Source organism: Sitophilus oryzae, unplaced genomic scaffold, assembly GCF_002938485.1.
Source record: "Sitophilus oryzae breed Bouriz unplaced genomic scaffold, Soryzae_2.0 scaffold_1621_pilon_pilon, whole genome shotgun sequence".
Taxonomy (NCBI): Eukaryota; Metazoa; Arthropoda; class Insecta; order Coleoptera; family Curculionidae; genus Sitophilus; species Sitophilus oryzae.
In genome coordinates this window covers 673,176-692,491 of record NW_022146305.1, presented here as the reverse complement: position 1 = coordinate 692,491, position 19,316 = coordinate 673,176, and the positions used below count along the sequence as shown (strand labels likewise).

At 31.7% G+C, this 19,316-nt stretch overlaps 5 protein-coding genes across 5 annotated transcripts; 3 read left to right on the top strand and 2 right to left on the bottom strand.

Moving 5' to 3' along the window:
* Window positions 1-12: 12 nt before the first annotated feature.
* LOC115880343 (26S proteasome regulatory subunit 6A-B) lies at window positions 13-1,978 on the bottom strand. Its single transcript, XM_030897549.1, has 7 exons — window positions 1,530-1,978; window positions 1,293-1,465; window positions 1,100-1,235; window positions 836-1,045; window positions 613-719; window positions 280-483; window positions 13-226 (listed from the first exon to the last, which is right to left on the bottom strand). The coding sequence occupies exons 1-7, from the start codon at window positions 1,846-1,848 to the stop codon at window positions 92-94; spliced, it is 1,284 nt and encodes a 427-aa protein (XP_030753409.1). The 5' UTR covers window positions 1,849-1,978; the 3' UTR covers window positions 13-91.
* A 302-nt stretch (window positions 1,979-2,280) lies between these two features.
* Window positions 2,281-3,155, top strand: LOC115880369. The gene is made up of 2 exons (XM_030897582.1): window positions 2,281-2,514; window positions 2,571-3,155. Exons 1-2 carry the CDS (start codon window positions 2,353-2,355, stop codon window positions 2,928-2,930), a joined length of 522 nt encoding a protein of 173 aa, XP_030753442.1. The 5' UTR covers window positions 2,281-2,352; the 3' UTR covers window positions 2,931-3,155.
* Window positions 3,156-3,497: 342 nt separating this feature from the next.
* LOC115880280 lies at window positions 3,498-8,436 on the top strand. The gene is made up of 7 exons (XM_030897462.1): window positions 3,498-3,769; window positions 3,830-3,906; window positions 5,391-5,651; window positions 5,685-5,698; window positions 7,714-7,865; window positions 7,956-8,032; window positions 8,139-8,436. Exons 1-7 carry the CDS (start codon window positions 3,599-3,601, stop codon window positions 8,428-8,430), a joined length of 1,044 nt encoding a protein of 347 aa, XP_030753322.1. The 5' UTR covers window positions 3,498-3,598; the 3' UTR covers window positions 8,431-8,436.
* A 360-nt stretch (window positions 8,437-8,796) lies between these two features.
* LOC115880311 (squamous cell carcinoma antigen recognized by T-cells 3) lies at window positions 8,797-17,108 on the bottom strand. The gene is made up of 9 exons (XM_030897502.1): window positions 16,906-17,108; window positions 16,582-16,849; window positions 16,318-16,517; window positions 15,970-16,095; window positions 15,721-15,910; window positions 15,239-15,661; window positions 14,863-15,059; window positions 12,965-13,327; window positions 8,797-9,475 (listed from the first exon to the last, which is right to left on the bottom strand). The coding sequence occupies exons 1-9, from the start codon at window positions 17,002-17,004 to the stop codon at window positions 8,897-8,899; spliced, it is 2,445 nt and encodes an 814-aa protein (XP_030753362.1). The 5' UTR covers window positions 17,005-17,108; the 3' UTR covers window positions 8,797-8,896.
* A 138-nt stretch (window positions 17,109-17,246) lies between these two features.
* Window positions 17,247-18,991, top strand: LOC115880337 (protein AATF). The gene is made up of 3 exons (XM_030897540.1): window positions 17,247-17,677; window positions 17,732-18,585; window positions 18,641-18,991. Exons 1-3 carry the CDS (start codon window positions 17,383-17,385, stop codon window positions 18,956-18,958), a joined length of 1,467 nt encoding a protein of 488 aa, XP_030753400.1. The 5' UTR covers window positions 17,247-17,382; the 3' UTR covers window positions 18,959-18,991.
* Window positions 18,992-19,316: the final 325 nt, after the last annotated feature.

The window sequence follows — 19,316 nt, the reverse complement described above, 5'->3', positions numbered from 1 at the left end:
TTTAAAATGAAATATTCTATTAAAAAAAGGATTTATTATTTGACAAACGTTATTTATAGCTAGGATGTTTTTTCATTATAATTTAAAAAAATTAAGCATAATAATTAAGATTGGCTTTCTTTTTCGCTTGCACTTCCATTATAGCGTCCATGTAGTCTTCGTGCGTCACTACAGTAGCGTTCCTTCTCAAAGCTATCATACCAGCCTCCACACATACAGCTTTACACTAAAAAACAATAAAATAAATAAAATGACAATTTAACGGTAATAATTTCTAACCTGGGCTCCATTAAAATCATCCGTTGATCTAGCCAATTCCTCAAAGTTTACGTCAGGGTTTACTGTCATTTTTCTCGAATGAATCTGCATAATTCTCGCTCTGGCTTCTTCATTCGGATGAGGGAATTCAATTTTACGATCCAATCTGCCGGATCGCAACAATGCTGGATCGAGAATGTCAACACGATTAGTTGCTGCTATAACCTAAAAATTGAATATTTTTGAACGATTTTTTTAAAGAATGTTGAAAAAATAAATTGTAGGATTTTTAGTCAAGTTTTAATTAAAACTAAAACTGTACATCACCAATAAACGTTATTATTAGGATTTTACCTTAATATCTGCTGTCGAACTGAAACCATCTAACTGATTCAATAATTCCAACATAGTTCTCTGTACTTCTCGATCACCAGCCTTTTCAGAATCGAATCTTTTAGTACCTAAAAATATAATAGACTTAAAATAAAGGTAGACCATCTTTAAATAAAAAAATCTCCATTTTAAACTATAAAGTTTTACAAGAAAGTATAATGACTAAAAATACATGGACACGTACCAATTGCATCCAGTTCATCGACAAAAATAATAGCAGGTGCTTTCTCTTTGGCCAATGCAAAAGCATCTCTAACTAGTTTTGCACCGTCACCAATAAACATCTGAACCAACTGGGGCCCTGCCAATTTCAAGAAAGTTGATTTGGTTTGGGCAGCACAAGCCCTAGCCAGCAGAGTCTTTCCTGTTCCTGGAGGTCCATACAACAATACCCCTAAAATCAAAAGATTTTAAAACAAACTTTTTAAAGAAAAAAATATTGATTTACCTTTAGGAGGTTGTATTCCTAAATTGACAAATTTATCTTTGTGTGTCATTGGGAGGACTACAGCCTCTATGAGCTCTTGAATTTGTTTGTCCAAGCCACCAATATCTGAGTATTGTTCTGTTGGTCTTTCATCAACCTTTATAAAAAAAAAAATTATAATAAAAACCATTATAAATTATAAGTTTTTTTGTACCTCCATAGCTTTAACTCTGGCATCGTATTCAGCAGGAAGGGTCTCCAAAATTAGGTATGAATCCTTATTCACACCGACCAAATCACCTGGTTTTAATTTTTCTTCATCAACAAGTCCGATAACAGGAAGAAAGTAGGTTTGGCGTGTTGATGTTTTTACAACTGCACATTTTCCTGAATAAAAAACACACAAAATAATACCAAATTCCCTTCCAAGTAATACACAAACAAAACAAACCTTTTCTTTGAGAATCTAAATCAACAACAGCCCCATCCTCTTCCTCTTCTTGTGGATCCACATCGAGCAATTCAATAACATTTGAAACTAAATATGGTAAGGTTTTATTAACTTTAATTTTCTCCGTGTTCTCCTTAATCTTTTCGTTTTGGGCTTGCAGCTCGTGGTTTATTCTCATCACTTCGCTTTTCATTATTTTAATTTCGTTGTCCAACAGTCTAGTTCTGCTTATAATCTCGTCGTTAGACATTCTCAGTACTTCTTCGCCGAGTGCTTCTTCTCCGTCGTCCCATATCGCCTTATCTTCTAGCGTAGCCATTCTTTAGAGTACTTATTCACTGAATTATGATTTTCTTTGGAGAAAATGTCCAGGAAAATATGACTACAGCAAAACAAAACTGTCCAAATTTAATTCAAGTCATGCTGCATGCTGTCAATTTCAACTGTCAAATTGGTGTTTCTTCTCCGTTTTATTCATGGCTTTTGCTACACAAAATATATGTTTTTATATATGATCATACTTTTGTTTTATGCGTTACGTCTACATCGAACTAGATTTTATAAACGGATTTTTTCTAACTTTCTAGGCAAAAATCCTTTGGACAATAGTGAATGTTTTAGACAAATATGAATAGTACGTTTAGCATTGTTCCAATTTTAATAGATTAGTGTCTGTGGTATCACACAGCAAGAGTCAGTAAATTTTAAAAGAAGAAATTCCTCATCGGTCACAAATGACACTAATGACAGTTTAAAAACAGATGTTTTGGATGTAAATAACCCATGTAAATAACGGAATAATTAAAAGAAAAAGTTAATTATTATGTCTGTAGAAGAGGCCCAGAGAAAATTAGCCGAGTATAGAGCTAAAAAACAACGTGAAGCTGCCCTGAATCGTTATAAAGCTCAAATTAAAATTATGTTTTCAAAGTTCTTCCCAAAGAAACCTGAAAAGACTAGTGACACCAATTGTGACACAAATACAGTAAAGTATTAAAACTTTCTATTTAATTAGACAATATTAATATTTAATTCAAACAGGATAAAAAAGAAGTATTAGAGCCCTTGATAGTGGAAGATATAAATTCTGAATGTGAATCGGCATCTGCATTATCGGATGAAGAAGAAAACTTATCTTGTACAATCTACGATTACATTTACTATTTCTTATGGTTTGTTTTATGGGTATCCCTTTACATAGTTTTTGTTAGGCTACAATTCGGGACTGTCTACTTCATAGTGTCCTTACTGTTGGCCATATATTTCAACACTCGAACAGGTCCCAAGAAAGTAAACGAAGTTAGTGCTTATTCAGTGTTTAATAGGAATTGTGAAAGCATAGATGGAACGCTTAATGCTGAACAACTAACAAGAGAAATGATTTATGGTGGATTTAGATAGTATGATAAAATGGAAAATATAATAATCATTGTGATATTTTTTATAAATTAGATCTTATATACCTAAAAAAATATATTTATTACTTAGATTATATTTTAATTATGTTTGTATTAGATATGGTACAGGGATTGGAATGAATATACAAAAAAATAATGTGAATCATCAACTTATATCTATCTTAAAACTTGATAATTAACTATACCAACAATATTTTATTTTATATATTTGTAATTTTTAAGTAAATCATTTTTGCAATTATATTGTATTTTAATTGACCTAAATAAATTTATTGATTACTAAATAATACTGTTTTAAATAAAATTTGCTATTGATTTTGCACAGGATACCGGAAAAGTTAAAAATATTAAATAATGTCAAGAAAATAACTGGACACAAAAAACGTCGCATTCTTAATGAGATTTTAACGTGTTTATTATTGATTGTTGGGATGTTTGTATTAGTTTCTATCAATATAAAACTCCAAAAAAGTAATACAATAAAAGTAAATAAAACATAAACTTTTGAAGGCTGTTAGAGGTAAAAATAGGTAGTTATATTGTGAAATAGTACTCAGTCTGTTTTAGATAAAAATATATAGCTCATATCTTTTTCTGAAATTACTTGAGTATAATATATTTTTTCATTTTGTAGTAAACTATCTGACAAAAATGAGCGAAAATAATACTTCTTTCATATCTAAAATAAAATCAAATGATATACTTTGGGTTACGACATTGGAAAATCCAAAATTCGTTACTTATATGGTTGTATGTGCCCTATTGGTATTAAAAATGTGGTGGTTAACGGTTTTAACAGTGATGAAAAGAGTGAAACACAAGGTATTTACAAGTCTATTTTGTGTTAAATATTAAATTTTGACGACGAAAAAAACATTTTAGGTGGTAATGAATGAAGAGGATACCAAGGTGGGTGGTACTACGGTTGGTAGTCATCCAGATGTTGAAAGAGTACGGAGGTAGGTACCTATTGGTTTCTATACAGGGCGGTCCACTTTTTAATAGCTCTAAGAATGTTAAAGTGGATAAAAGATTGTGTTATCAAAGTTTCAAAAATAAAAATCGATTATTTTGGACAGTATCAGAACATCTGCAGATTCACGAACCAAATAAGTTTGTTATGTTGAAGAATAGTTATACAAAAATAGGATGGTCGTTATATCGAAAATTTGAAAAAAAAAAATTACTTACAGGGTGAGTCTTAAATAAGAGAATTTTTTTCAGGGCTGGTAGATCTCGATAAAAGAAACATATTTTCTCTTTACCGTTTTTCAAATAAGTCCAAAATAAACGAGTTATTTTACTTTGAGAAATTAAAAAAAATGTTTTTTGCTAAAATTTTGAGAACCACTGGATCTTTTCTGGGTTTTATTTCTTGTAAATTTAATCTATTATATGTTGTCAAATTATCTATAAATTATGTTTTTAACTACAAATATTTCCGAAAAAAATTTTCAAAGAAATTCCGAATTTTTTATTTTTTTTTTCGAAAAAAGAACTCATAGTCGTGTTTCTGGGATCCAAATATACTGCCCCTAAACCTTAAAAATATTTACACTTATTTAAGACTCATCGTGTATATAAAAAAGAGCGCATTTCAACCAGAGGTTATTAAAAATAACATAAAATAAATTTTATTTAGCGTTAATAAATACAGTGCGTCTCTTAAATAAGCCCAATTATTTTATCTGGTGGTATATTTAGGCCCTAGAAACACGCCAATACGTTTTTTTTGCGAAGAAAGTTGCGTTGAATTTTTTTTTACATTTTCTGGGAAGTTTAAAATTATAGTACAGGGTGTCCCAGAAATAAGTGCAAGTATTTTAAGTGATAGTATAGCCCAACCCCAGAAACACGCCTATAAGGTTTTTTTCGCGAAAAAAAAATTGAAAATTCGAAATTTTTTGAAAAATTATTTGGATATTTTTTTAGTTTTTAGTTAAAAACCATAATTTCTTGATAATATGGCAACATAGGTTATTTACATAGAGCTATTTACAAGAAAGAAAATCCAGAAAAGATCCAGTGATTCTCAAAATTTTAACAAAAAATATTTTTTTTTGGAAATTTTCAAAGTAAAATAACTTCGTTATTTTGGACTTATTTGAAAAACGATAAAGAGAAAATATGTTTCTTTTATCGAGATCTATCAGCCCTTAAAATACTTGCACTTATTTCTGGGACACCCTGTATATTGTTTTATTAGCGTAGACGAGGCTTCGAAAAAAAAGTTTTTAGTACCACAGGTTCATTCTCATGAATTTTTTTGACGCTGTATAGAAGCCTTGCAATGTTGCCACTTCTTACATTAGAGCATGAACCAAAAAGTGTCACACGAAGAAAAAAGAGCATATATATGATTCAAAAATAGACAAAAAATTACTCAAACATAGATCATAGAAAAGGAGTTTTTCAATTAAACATATATGTATTTATTTTTCAGAGCTTTTCAAAACGATTTGGAGAACATACCAGCATTCCTGTTTATAGCGTTTGCCTACCTGTGGGTGTCGGTACCATCTTGGGTAGTGCATTTCCTCTACTATCTATTCTTTGTCGCAAGACTTGGACACTCCGTCGTTTATGCTGTGGTTCCCATAAGGCCGCCTGCAAGGGGCATATGTTTTGTTACGGGTTTTCTCATTGTGACGTACATGAGTATACACGTGTTGATTGCTGGCATAATAGCTTATTGTAAGAAGTAGTTTGATTTAAATAAGTATGATATATAATTCAGTGGCGGCTCGTCAGGTTAGGCAAGGTAGGCGGCGCCTACCCTAAGATTTTGGCAGAATTTAAGTGGTTTATTACATGTAGTTAATGTAGTTTATGTAGAGGGTGTAGTTTATGTAACCTATGTATGTAACTTTCAAACATCAAAGGTTTGAGCTGAGATTATAATAAGTTGAAGCTTTAAAAACACATAATGTATTTACGAATACATCATATTATCTCTATTTCACCTCATACAAAGGAAAATTATTCAGAATATCAATACATAGTTTATTAATGTAGTTTTCATGTAGTTAATGAACGGGAAAAGCCGTAGTTTTTGAAAAAAAACTACACGTAGTTAATCAGGTAAATTACGTCTTAATTAACTACTTCCGAACCCTGGTCACGAGTCACGAGTCACGAGCTGTCACTGATATAATTACAAGCACTCGAAAAGGCACTTAAGTTGTTACCTACTTGACACGACAATACTATGGACGAGACAAGGACACATCAAATGAATTATAAAAAATTATTGTGGATGATTTTATATGATTACTTTATGTATTGAGTAAATAAAGAAACAAAATTGTTTATTAAGACTGTTATTATTTTATATTTAACATTTTAAAGAAACTTGTTTTGATAATTTTAGAATATAATACATCGAACTATGTTCCGGAAACTTCGGCACCATATTCTGCAGATAAAAATAAGTAAAAAAATTCGTATAAATGTATGTCCTAAAATGCTTAGTTTCGGAGATACAGGGTGTAGAAGTTTCATTTTTGTTTGAATTTTTTCCTTATAATTTCTGAACTAAATTCGGCATTTGGAATGAAAATTGTATTGAAATAAAATTTTCTGAGCATATGTAGGTTAATTCAGAGTAATTTTTAAAAATACAGAGTTCTACTAAAAAATGCCATATCAAAGTTATATATTGATTTTCGAATTCTGGGAGAAAAATAAAGGTGAGTTTTATTCTTAGATCTTATAAAGTTTTATTAGAGAAGTATATGACTAAAATGTAAGGTTTTTGACATATTTAACATTTTTTAAAAATTAAGAACAGTTTTTAAATTACAGTAAAAGCTACTTAAATTGGATTTTCCTTGTTATGGCCTAATATCTAGTTAATATTGTACTTTTTTAAATCAAAATTATACAGGGTGAGACAAAATTAATATGGAACATTGGTCACCTCTAAAATCAAGTTATTCTTTTATTTTAAATAAAAAATTATTTTAAATGGAACACCCTTGCTAATCCTAACGGGAAACAACTTTCGAACAGTGGTGGCGGTAAAAAGAAAATTCAGAAAAGGAATAGAAGAAAATGGTGCAATATGCCTAAAAAATATACAGGGTGTCCCAGAAATAAGTGCAAGTATTTGAAGGGGTGGTAGATTTCGATAAAAGAAACGTGTTTTCTCTTTATCGTTTTTCAAATAAGTAAAAAATAACGGAGTTATTTTACCAAAAAAATGATCTTTTGCTAAAATTTTGAGAACCAATGGATCTTTTCTGCATTTTCTTTCTTGTAAATTTAATCAAATACCTATGTTGCCATATTATCAAAAAAAATATGTTTTTAACTAAAAACAAAAAAAAATAATTATAATAAAATAAAATTTCAAAAAATTTCGCGAAAAAAACCTCATAGGCGTGTTTTTGGGGTTGAATTATACTACCAGTTAAATACTTGCACTTATTTCTGGGATACCCTGTATAAAGAACTGCTCGCGCTACTGGCTAGAATAAAATTGTCCTACCCGTTCGGTTAAAACCGTGCAAAATAACCGAAGTGTATGGGAACCCTTAAATCTTTCTATAATTTTTGCCCTATATTATACTTGGTTTTTTTTTGTATAGTTTTCAAATTGGATAGGTCAAAGATTGATTATATTTTATCGGTTACATTTCTTGTATACCGAGATAATATATATGTACTTAAGAATCAATTAGGAATACATAAACAAGTATATTATCAGTTAAAGTAATGATGCGTTCTGAATTGTTCTATAAATTGATTTTAAATACACGTGCTTTAATTGAAAAAAGTGATCAAAATGTATGAAAATAATGTTAATCTTACGCTAGACGATACGAAATTTGCCACTTATATGATAGTTTCTTCATTGCTAGTTTTGAAAACTATGTGCCTTATAGTTTTAACTATTTACCATCGGATCAGAAAAAATGTAAGTATACTAAATATACAGTATACACACTGCATATTTGTACCAGTAATTTTTACTTCTATATGATACATTGTGTTAATTCGATTTCAGATACATATTAGCGAAGAAGATATTGGTTTGTCAGGTGGGACCGTAGAATTAGATCCAGAAATTGAGCGAGTAAGAAGGTAAAAAACCCCCATGCTTATTTTTTAATATAGATTAATACTAATGCGCTTACTTAAGAGACACCCTGTGTATATAAGTACATATTATATTTTTTTTTGTTTTCAGGTCTGTCCAAAATGATCTAGAGAATATACCAGCTTTTTTAGTGATATCATTCGTATACCTATGGGTTCCTGTACCTGCCTGGACTGTCCAAGTATTATATTACACTTTCCTGGTATTCAGAGTTCTGCATTCCATTGTTTACGCCATTTACGTGGTACCCCAACCAGCCAGAGGCTTGTGTTTTGCAATCCCTTTTGCGATTTTGTTCTATATGTGCTGCCATGTTTTTGTTTATGCATTTTCTTCAGTTATTAGTAAAAACGAAATGTCAACAGATAAATATGATTTATAAGTAATACCCTTTTTGTGTTGTGAGTATATTTCGACCGCAGAAATACGATTATGGGAATTATTATTTTTTGAAAACTTTTTTTAAATTTTTTTTAGTTTTTAGTTGAAGAACATAATTTCTTGATAATATGGTAACATAGATAGAAGATTAAAATTTCAGGAAAGAAAACCCATTAAAACAAAAACCGTTGAAAAAAATTAAAAATAAAAAAAAAAGTAAAAAATGTCTATACCTCTGTGGATTCATCTTTTCAAAAAAGTCCTATGGGTATTTCAATATAGATACAGAACAACAAACAAAAAATGTAATATACCAAATACCACCAAACCAGACCCTTAAATGTTCGAATTAAAGAATATTTTTTCCATCTCTGCATCTATTTGATTTAAGGACATAATTTGATTGACTTTAAAACAATATTACACATGAATATACAGAAAATAAAAAACAATAACACTTAAAACATTCATTTTTTCAACAACATATTCCGGAAGTCCGTATTTTTCATCATTTTCCCGCCAGTGCCGTTCGTCTCTTCCTTTTTCGTCTCCGCCCCGCTGCTTCCGGCCTTAACCTGCAACGACCTCGGCAACAGCGACGTCTGCAGCCGACTTCGGGCGTGTCTCGACGGCTCCTCCCCCTCTTCTCTCCGCCCAAACGTCACCCTTCCAGCCTTCTCCTTCTTGGGAGGTGGCGCGCTGATCGCTACGGATATGACGTGCCCGTCTACGTCCAGCTGATCGGTCTCTTTGATTGCTTTCAGAGCCTGCTCTTCGTTCTCGAATTCCACATACGCCAGGCCTTTGGGTTGGCCGCTCCGGTGCAAAACGAGCCTCACGTCTCTGGCTCCGTGCGGTTTGAACAGTTCTTCCACTTGTTCTTTGGTCTTGGAAATGGGAAGACCCTTGACGAACAGTTTATTTTTCTCCGCGTTGGTTGCGTACTTGAAGACCTGTTTCTTTTCGGCACGGTCCGTTTTAATTTCGGAGATAAAAACGGGTCGGCCGTCTAGAGGTTCGCGGTCGCGTGCTAGCGCAACCATAACCTAAAAAGAATTATTTTTTATTAGTTTAGCCCTTTGAATAAGAAGACTAAGGAAGGAGCATAATGCTATCCATGTATTCATGCATGGTGGGCGGAAAAAGGACTCTAGGGTGGGGATCCTTGACAGTTCTGTTTGACGATTCATTTGACACATTTGAATTTGATTTGAAATTTTGTGGATTTATCAGTGTTTACGGAGCTTATTTTATGTTATTTATTATTTATTCTACTACTGATAGTTGTATAAAGGTAGTAAATCTAGATGGAAATTTTGGCAGAACTTAAATTAACGGTGACACCATCGCGATTTATCGAAAAAGACTCTTAAAATAGTTGGTTGTGTAGCGTGCGGTAGATCTCGGCAAAAATCGAGTGAAATAATGGAACAACTTTTCGCTAGTAAGTGACTATTATAATATACATACGTGTAGTAAACCGATCATTTATGAAATTCACTTAAATTAACTAATTATATATTTTTTCTTGCATTTTTGCTTTTATTTACTACTTGTCAAAGATTATATGTCAAAGAATTTAGATACGTCAGTTTGACTTACCTGCTTCAGTAGCGTATCGGATGTTTATCGTTATAAATAATTATTATAACTTATCTATTTTTATTAGAATTTTATATTTTTATAACAATTTTAATAACTACTAACATTTATTCACAACGTAAAATAAAAAAAAAAATATTGAGTCTACCTCACGTCTACCCTACTTCATAGTTTTACATTTTTTAAATAAAATTAGAACGGCACTGATAAACCGGAATTTAAGTCGGCCATATTTGAGGCCCATCGCGGTGGACCTAAGATTTTTGATATGCTCCTTCCTTAGTCTTCTTATTCAAAGGTTTAGCCAATGTTTAAAGAATCCAAGGACAAATAACACCTGAGAGCAAATTGTGACGATATCACCAAACAGTGCCGTGGCACATATTTTTCTTAACCTAGCTGTTTGAAGAGATATATTTATATTTTTTGATAAATGGTTTGACTACGCCTAATTACAAAAAAAAAATAAAATGTTAACAAAAGGTACAAAACTAGTACCAAAAAACGTATAGCACACATCAAGTACAGGGTGGCTCGAATTCGACTCTCATCATTGGGATTTCGGAAACCGTAAGAGATACATACGTGTGTTGCATCGTCGAGCGGGACATAGGAAATCCCATGTAAATTTTAATGGGTTCAATTATTGGCTTCCCTAATTATTTTAGAGAATAATTCTATTTAGATTTATTGAAGAGCACTAAACCCCACATTCAAAAGAATAACTTTAGATATTTTTAATTAGTCCGTTTACGAGTTATCGCTGATTTCTTTTTAAATATTTCTCCTTTCTTATGGCCCTGTATTTACTTATGAGCACCAGTCAAGGTAAAAGATAACTGTCAAATGAAGTTGTCATTCAGAAATTTATCTATTAAGTGCTTTATTATTATCATTAAAAACTCATACCTACATCGAAAATATTAGCCATGAATTACACTACCGAAGAAAATGTATTGATGATTAAATGGTATTATCAAGGAAATAGTTATCAAAAGGTGTCGGACATGTTTGCTGCTCTGTATCCGAATAGACCGATACCTGGAAAATCTACAATACTGATGGAAAGATCAGCACAAGGAAACTTGAGGATGAAATAGGAATAGATCACACTACAGCGTTTCGAATTTTGAAACGACATAAATGCTATTCCTTCAAGATGGGGACGAAATACGGCGGCAGGCGCTGTTTTGATATGATGGAAAGAGCAAACACGGATAGGAAATTTTTTAAAAACATATATGTTTCACTGACGAATGCACGTTTACCTTAAATAATGAACCCAATGTTCAAAATTATCGATATTGGAACAAAGAAAACCAACACAGGTTTGTCGAAACAAGGACGCAATATCCACAGAAAGTAAAATTTTGGGCAGGGATATTCGGACACAATATTATCGGGCCATTATTTCTTACGCGAAATTTAAATGCAGAATATTATTTGGAACTACTCGAAAATCATATTTTACCTGCTTTACATGATGCCGCTAGGGAAAATCAGGAAGTTTGGTACCAAATGGATGGCTGCCCGGCACATAGTACCCTGGCTGTTCGGGAATATTTAGACACTAGTTTTAACGGAAACGTTATTGGCCTAAATCATACAGTAAATTGGCCAGCAAGGTCTCCTGATATTTCGCCATATGATTTCTTTCTCTGGGGCCATTTAAAAAACAGGATATACAAGGATAAAAAATACCTAAATATAGTTGAGTTAAAAAATGCTATTTCTGCCGAATGCAATAGAATTTCAGTTTACCAACTAGCGAATGTAAGAAGAGAATTTTATGATCGCCTGGGTTCTTGTCTAGCAGTCGAAGGAGGAATATTTGAACATCTTAAATCCTAAAGTTCTAACAATTTAATAGTACCTAAATTAATAAGATATTGAATATTGTAATAATACTATAATTAACCTTGTAATTGATTACTTTATTTTACTTTAATTCATATTAATTTGTATTTATAAATACATCTTTAAGATTTCCGATATATGAATGAGTTTTCAATAATAATAAAGCACTAAATAGGTAAATTTCCGAAATGACAACTTCATTTGACAGTTATCTTTTACCTTGACTGGTGTTCATAAGTAAATACAGGGCCATAAGAAAGGAGAAATATTTAAAAAGAAATCGGCGATAACTCGTAAACAAGCTAATCAAAAATATCTAAAGTTATTCTTTTGAATGTGGGCTTTAGTGCTCTTCAATAAACCTAAATAGAATTGTTCTCTAAAATAATTAGGGAAGCCAATAATTGAACCCATTAAAATTTACATGGGATTTCCTATGTCCTGTCCGACGATGCAACACCCGGTATATAGTCACTTTGATATTTACCGACGTTTGGTACAGAAAATTCCATCACCAGAATATGTTATGCAAAAAAAATAAAAATGCAATACGGCATTTTATTGAGCATCAAATTGCGCAACTTTGCCTCAATTTACCCGATCCTGTATCTCTTACGGTTTCCGAAATCCCAATGATGAGCGTCGAATTCGAGCCACCCTGTACAAGAAAGCTTAATAGGCGCTGCACAAAACTCATTGTAACCTTATTAGAATATTTTGAACGGAAAAGCGGTAGTAATGGCCGTTTATGTCCCTTAAATAAGCGCTGTTAAGGATGTGAGTTTTATTGATGTAAATAATAACTGTTTATAAATTTATAATTAATTTATTTTTGTTTTCTAAAATATTTTGATTAAAAGAAAATATGTAAAAACGAGGGCCTATTTAACCATAAGACCTGGGACTTGGGCCCGGTGGTCTGGGGGGTCCGTTAAAGGTTGTAAAATATTAATAATTTCTTGAATTTTTGAATTTTATTGGAAAAGAGGGCCCGAATTTTTGCTTGGGCCTTAGGGCCCTTAATCACGTGACTGAAAGTTTAATTTGGTATGAATTAAAAAATACTCTGATCTCACCTCTTCAGCAGTCTTAAATTGGACATATCCAAAACATCTGGACTTTCCTTTACGATCCAGAACTATTTCCAGTTTAAGACAATTAGGAAAAAGTTCTCTAAGTTTGTTCTCATCAATTGAAGGATGCAAATTACTGATAAATACTGTAGTTTCCGGATTCTTCTCAATAGGTACTCGATTTCTCACAACTGGCTTACTAACTTCTTCTTTTTTCTCTTCCCTAAACCTTTTTGGAGGAACCTGTTTACTACTAGTGTTTGGCTCCTGGTTATATTTCCTTTTAGTGCCTTTGTTTTGATGGTCTTGATTTTGTGAAGTGGTATCAGTTTGATATTGATAGTTTTCCGTTAGATTTGCGCTGGCCTGGAAATAAACAATAAATAAAACGGCTTGTTATAAAAATATATTTATAAAAAAAAGTAATCAAAGTTTTTTCAAGTAAATCTATGGTATCTAACTACAGACCTATCTCTTTAATCTCGAATATTGCAAAAATTTTTGAAAAAATTGTTCATTCAAGAATTTATAAATTTATTATAAATTGTAATATTTTATCTAAAAAACAATTTGGTTTTATTAAAAGAATAGGAACTGCAGACGCTTTAAATCATATAACTAACATCATTTATAACAAATTAGACAAAAGCAAACCAGTATTAATAACTTTTTTAGATCTGGCAAAAGCCTTTGACACGGTAGATCATGGTATATTATTGGATAAGCTTTCATTTATGGGAATTAGAGGCAAGGCCAATGATCTAATGAAAAGTTATCTTGAGCATAGAAAGCAGAGAGTTAAAATTAATGATTATATAAGCGAGAATAAAGATGTAACTATTGGAGTGCCTCAAGGAACTATCCTTGGGCCATTGATGTTTATTTTATATGTAAATGATTTATTAATTGGCATACAGGATGGTTGTATAATATCGTATGCAGATGATACTGCAATCATTGCTACTGAGGACACTTGGGAGCAAAGTATTAAAAAATGAATGAACTACTAGATAAGGTTGCAAATTGGCTTGCACTTAATAAACTGTCTTTAAATATTGATAAGACTGTTTTCATGACTTTTGGAAATTACTCAGATAGTGTTCCTAAATTAGTTGAAATAAAAATTAAAGACATATATGTAAAAAAGAGTTGATTGTTGTAAATATTTGGGTATTATTTTTGACTCTAATGTAAAATGGGATAAACAAATTGAATATCTGATTAGCAAGACTAAATATTTAATTTTTGTTTTCTATAAACTAAGAAAATACATGGATGTTGAAATGCTTAGAACAATTTATTATGCCTTCTTTCAAAGTGTTATTAGTTATGGTATTATAGCATGGGGTGGTGCTTATGATAACTATTTTACGCTATTAAATACATTACAGAGAAGAATACTGAAAGTAATCAACAACAACTCTTTTGTAATAGACAAAAATCCATTAAGTATTGAACAAATTTATAACTTAGAAGCAATAACTTTTCACTATGAGATCTTAAAAAACAAATATATAAACTCCAAAAGTATTACAAGAAACAAAAACATAATTATACCAAAAAATAGCAAAAGAATAAGTGATAAAGACAGTTACATTAAAGCGATAAAAATTTTCAATCTCTTACCAACTGAATTGAAAAATTTAACAGTGGAAAAGAAAAATTTGAAGAGAACTATCAGGTTTTGGCTAAAGCGGAATACTGTAGCTTAAGTTATAAGTAATTGATCTTTATTTTTGTTTGTATTTATATTTATTTTTGTTTCATACTTCTTAGTTTTTTAGTTTTTAGTTGTTAATTTTTAAGTTAAACCGGTCCGCGTACAGAGCTCTGTCTCTCTGCGGTTTATCATGTATTTCTACATTGTAAATTAACTGGTATTAATAAATAAATAAAATTACCTCTCTACATTTTTGTACACATTTCATAACATCGTCAAGTGTGCCAAAATGTCGTTCATACACTAACCATTCCTCCATAATATACTGAGGCCAGTCTTTTACAGAATTAAGTGCTTTTTGGAACAGGTTTCTTACGGAATTCGCGTCTCCATATTGTTTTTCCAAATTTATAGATTCAAGCCATAACGCATAAGATCCTAAAAATACGGTATATACAGGGTGTCTCAGAAATAAGTGCAAATTTTTATTTTTATTTTCAAAGTTAAATAATTCTGTTATTTCCAGTTATTTTGGAAAATGCTAAATGAAAATATGTTTTTTTATCCAAGATACACCAAATCCTCAAGATACTGACAAAGATAAATCTAACACTAACCTTTATTTTGTGGTTTTCCCAAAATGTGACTCCATATTTTCCTGGCAGCTTTCATGTCGCCCCTGTGCCCCAAAATCCTACTGAAAAGCCTGCCAACTTTGCACTGAGCGTCGTTTTCAAAACCAAGCTGTTGTATGGCTTGATTGAAGAGTTTATCCAGTTTTTCCGGGGATCCCACAACTCTATGAGTATATTCTAAGTATGCTAACCATAGTTCCAATCCAGGAGAAGGTGCGATGTTTGATATACCTTGCTCAAAGCATTCCATAACTTGGTCATCAGATTTTTCCAGCTTTTCCAAAACCCTTAGCTTAAAAATCCAAAGATCCTCACTCCATGGACAGTTTCTCAAAGCTTTTTTACATACGTTCAGTGCCAACGGACCCAGATTAAAAACGTAGTTGCAATAATCCCACCAAAAATCTAGTAAGACAGTTAAATTAAACATTTTGTAATACATGAAAATTAAGTGTCAGGCAAACCTGGTAAAAGACAAAGCTGTACAGCTGCTCTTTCATATAAACAGATAACTGTCGAAGGATCTGTCACTGTTTTTATATAATTTTTATAGGTTTCATACAGTTCTTCATTGGCTTTACATGCCAAAAGTTGCTCTTCAAATGGTTTATAAGTTTCTAGCAGCTTCAGAGCCTTTTTGTACCCATATTCAACCTGTAATATTAAATTTTAAAAGAAAAATATACATAGATTAAATGTAATAAAATATTTACTGGTTTTGGATGCACCAACCCTTCAGGTAGTCCTTTAACCCACTGTTCCCATTCATTATATGTATTTTCCATTTCCAACAGTGGAATAGATAGTTGTCTCTTAAATACATCTACAAGTTTTATTACCTACAACATGACCTAAGTGAACACTAAGACATGTTAATTTGTATTTGTAATCAAATTAACTTATTAAAAAATGTTTTAAAAAAAAACAAAAAAAAAACATGGGGGTGGGGGTCTTTGTTTTAAAACCGATAAATAGAAAATAAGCATCTTTTGTGCACTTTTTTTAGGAGACTTGTAACTATAAAAATATAATAAAGTAATAATGAAAATTTATGTACCGACCTGTTTGTTCCATTCCTCTGAACCTTCTGTATGCGTTGAAATATAAACATTTTCGATTTCCCTTAAGGTATCCCAAAGTAATGAACCTTTATCACAAACTAACCCTGCAGCATTTAACCCCCTTTCAAGTATAGACCTTGTAGTTTCTAATTCACTTGCTCCTATAGAGTACTGTGCATATTCAATCCATAAGTCTACAGCTAAAATAAGAGAAAAAAAATAGATACGACATATTTATCCAAAAAAAAAACCTGTAAATTTTACATAAATAATCTTCAGTAGCTTCGTCAAACAGTTTAAAAATGCCTTTTTGCTGTTCGGGAGTCGTGACCAAAGAAATTTCCGTTTTGATCCAGTCAAGCCATAAGTTGGGCGTAAGAGGAAAGTATTCGTGAAACCTTTTGTAAGCTGCTCTTAAGGAATTTAAATCAGTCAATTTACGGAATATATCGATTAGCTCGACGTGAGAGTCGTATAAATATTTGTTATCCGATATATCGTTCTCAAGTTGTCTTGCTCTATCGAGTAGTTGCTAAAAAAGGCAGAATTAAAAAGGTAGAACTGTTATTTTTGCATCTATATATTTACTTGTTCTTGCGCATCATTTTCGTCATCCAGATCACTTGAATCGGACTCGTTGGAGTTCTCTGGCTCATCGACTTCTATTGAAGAATCACGGTCGCTCATTTCAACCTTTTTCAAGTACAATTTGTTAAGATATCGATAATAAACAATCAAAATAAAAGGCGTTTTAAAAGACGCCAATTTTGACGTTTGAGGTTAAATATTTAAAAAAATAATCTTCTTTTTTTTTGGATGGCGCATTTTTGCAGTGGTGGCAGTGCCTACCTCCTAAGATTTTTTCTATTGGGCAAAATCATATATAAAAATATTTTTATGACTTTGGTTGACGTTTGTAGCCAACTTCAGGATTAAAACCTAACCTAATTTCTTGACCTAATTTTACGTTTTGTCTTCCTCATTCCTCGTTTGGCTTTGATCATGTTTTGATATTTTCAGGTTTTTCTAAGCTATTAAAAGATAAGAGTTTTCTTTTAAGCGAAAATGAGTAACAAGAGATCAAACGAGACGTTGGCCTCTAAAATTGCGGGTATATTATCCGCTGCACCTACACAGTTCAATCCGGACGATGACCATATCGACGATACCTCCGCTAAATTGACGAATTTTGATGATTATAGCGATGATGAAAGCGAAGAGATATTAAGTAAATTTAGAAAACAAAACATCGATTTACTAGGCGATATAGATCAGAAGTATGCGGGGAAAAAAAGTAACAGAAAAAGTTTAAAGGAAAGTTCAGATGAATATTCGGCAAGTGAAGAATGGGATACTGAAGGTAAATATATAACTTATAACAAGAAATATGTATTATGTATTGATGGGGTTTTAGATGATGTAGCTGAAGAAGATGGTAAACAAATTAATAGTGACAGCGAAGAAGAAGATAGTCAACAAGAGTCTGAAAACAGCGACGATGAAGAAAATGGTACGGAATCAGATGGTTCCGAGGTAGCATCTGATGCAGATGAAAATTTCCAACATATAAAAGAAACAAACGAGTCGCAGCAGGTTAAAAAAGGTGTCTCAGTAAGAAATCAAATGAAAATATGGGAAAGTCTACTTGAAGCAAGAATACAACTCCAAAAATGCTTGTCAGCTGCAAATAAACTGCCCCAAGGAGAATATTATAGAGACATGATCAAAGAAAGTGACTTAGAAATGGACTTTAAGAGTAAAATTGTCGATACAAAGAAGAATGTTGAGAATGTTTTAGATAAACTATTATTACTGCAAAAAATAGTTATTAAAAAGTATCCTGAAACCAAAAAATTAGGAAAAGATAATCAAAAAGAGCATATCAAAGAAGACGACGATGATGATGAAGATATCCCTAGTGATACTGATGAAGAAATCAATGAAAATGAAAGTGAATCAGAAACAGATGATGATTCAGAACCAAAAAAGAAGAAAAGAAAGTTCAATGATTTCGAGGTTGATATTGCCGAAATGCATGAAAAATATAAAAGTTACAGGAACGAGACTATTGAGAAATGGAATGCCAAAACTAGACTGTCAATTACTAAAAACGCTGGTCAGGTTCACTCAGTTCTAAACCAAATTGATCATATTTTGAATGATAAAGCAAAATTAAGGAAAAGAACTCAATTGAAGAGAACAGAATTCAAAATCTTGGGAGAAGAGGAAAAAGAGTTAAATAACGAAGATAGTGAGAATGCTAGACAGGTAATGTTTTTACCAAAAAAAAATTGATTCTTACTAAAATGTTCCTTTTTTACAGCCAGAAGAATATAATACAGAGATTTTTGATGACAGTGATTTCTATCATCAGCTACTTAGAGAGCTGATTGAGGTTAAATCAGCTGATATTACTGATCCAGTACAGCTAGGACGGCAGTGGATTCAACTACAAAATTTACGGAATAAAATGAAGAGAAAAATTGATACCAAGGCTACGAAAGGAAGAAAAATTAGGTACACTGTTCACAGTAAGTTAGTGAATTTTATGGCACCTTTGTATCAAGAAACGTGGACCGATGAAGCTAAAAACGAATTGTATTCTTCCTTGTTTGGTAAAATTAAATTGAAAAATAGTTAATTCTATTATAGCTTTATTATTATTAAAATATATGTTTTATTTATGTATTTATCCTAAATCCTCGATTTCTTCTATTTATGACAATGTTTATGACTTTCAATTTAGGCAACCAGTATTACTATAGTTGCGATTTGCGAGTTTCAAATTAGGTAAACAATATTACTATGGTTGCGATTTTGCTGCGATTGTGATTTTGTAAACTAGAACTTAGAACTGTGATAACCTTCTATCTGCTAGTTTGAATTTTTAGGCGTTGCGATTTTCGATTTTGTTGTCAATGAAATTTTATGGTCTTGAAGGCATTTTATAGTAAAATAGTATTTATTTATAGAGAAGGTATTATTTTCTAGGGCTAAGA

Coding starts and splice junctions, on each gene's coding strand:
- LOC115880343 (XM_030897549.1), bottom strand. CDS start 1,848: ATGGCTACGCTAGAAGATAAGGCGATATGGGACGACGGAGAAGAAGCA. Junction 1,236..1,292: donor CCAGAGTTAAAGCTATGGAG/GTACAAAAAAAC, acceptor TTTTTTATAAAG/GTTGATGAAAGACCAACAGA. Junction 1,046..1,099: donor AGGAATACAACCTCCTAAAG/GTAAATCAATAT, acceptor TTTTGATTTTAG/GGGTATTGTTGTATGGACCT.
- LOC115880369 (XM_030897582.1), top strand. CDS start 2,353: ATGTCTGTAGAAGAGGCCCAGAGAAAATTAGCCGAGTATAGAGCTAAA. Junction 2,515..2,570: donor CCAATTGTGACACAAATACA/GTAAAGTATTAA, acceptor TAATTCAAACAG/GATAAAAAAGAAGTATTAGA.
- LOC115880280 (XM_030897462.1), top strand. CDS start 3,599: ATGAGCGAAAATAATACTTCTTTCATATCTAAAATAAAATCAAATGAT. Junction 3,770..3,829: donor TGAAAAGAGTGAAACACAAG/GTATTTACAAGT, acceptor AAAACATTTTAG/GTGGTAATGAATGAAGAGGA. Junction 8,033..8,138: donor GAAATTGAGCGAGTAAGAAG/GTAAAAAACCCC, acceptor TTTTGTTTTCAG/GTCTGTCCAAAATGATCTAG.
- LOC115880311 (XM_030897502.1), bottom strand. CDS start 17,004: ATGAGCGACCGTGATTCTTCAATAGAAGTCGATGAGCCAGAGAACTCC. Junction 16,850..16,905: donor AAAATGATGCGCAAGAACAA/GTAAATATATAG, acceptor TGCCTTTTTTAG/CAACTACTCGATAGAGCAAG. Junction 15,060..15,238: donor GGGAAAACCACAAAATAAAG/GTTAGTGTTAGA, acceptor CCGTATTTTTAG/GATCTTATGCGTTATGGCTT.
- LOC115880337 (XM_030897540.1), top strand. CDS start 17,383: ATGAGTAACAAGAGATCAAACGAGACGTTGGCCTCTAAAATTGCGGGT. Junction 17,678..17,731: donor TGAAGAATGGGATACTGAAG/GTAAATATATAA, acceptor ATGGGGTTTTAG/ATGATGTAGCTGAAGAAGAT. Junction 18,586..18,640: donor ATAGTGAGAATGCTAGACAG/GTAATGTTTTTA, acceptor CCTTTTTTACAG/CCAGAAGAATATAATACAGA.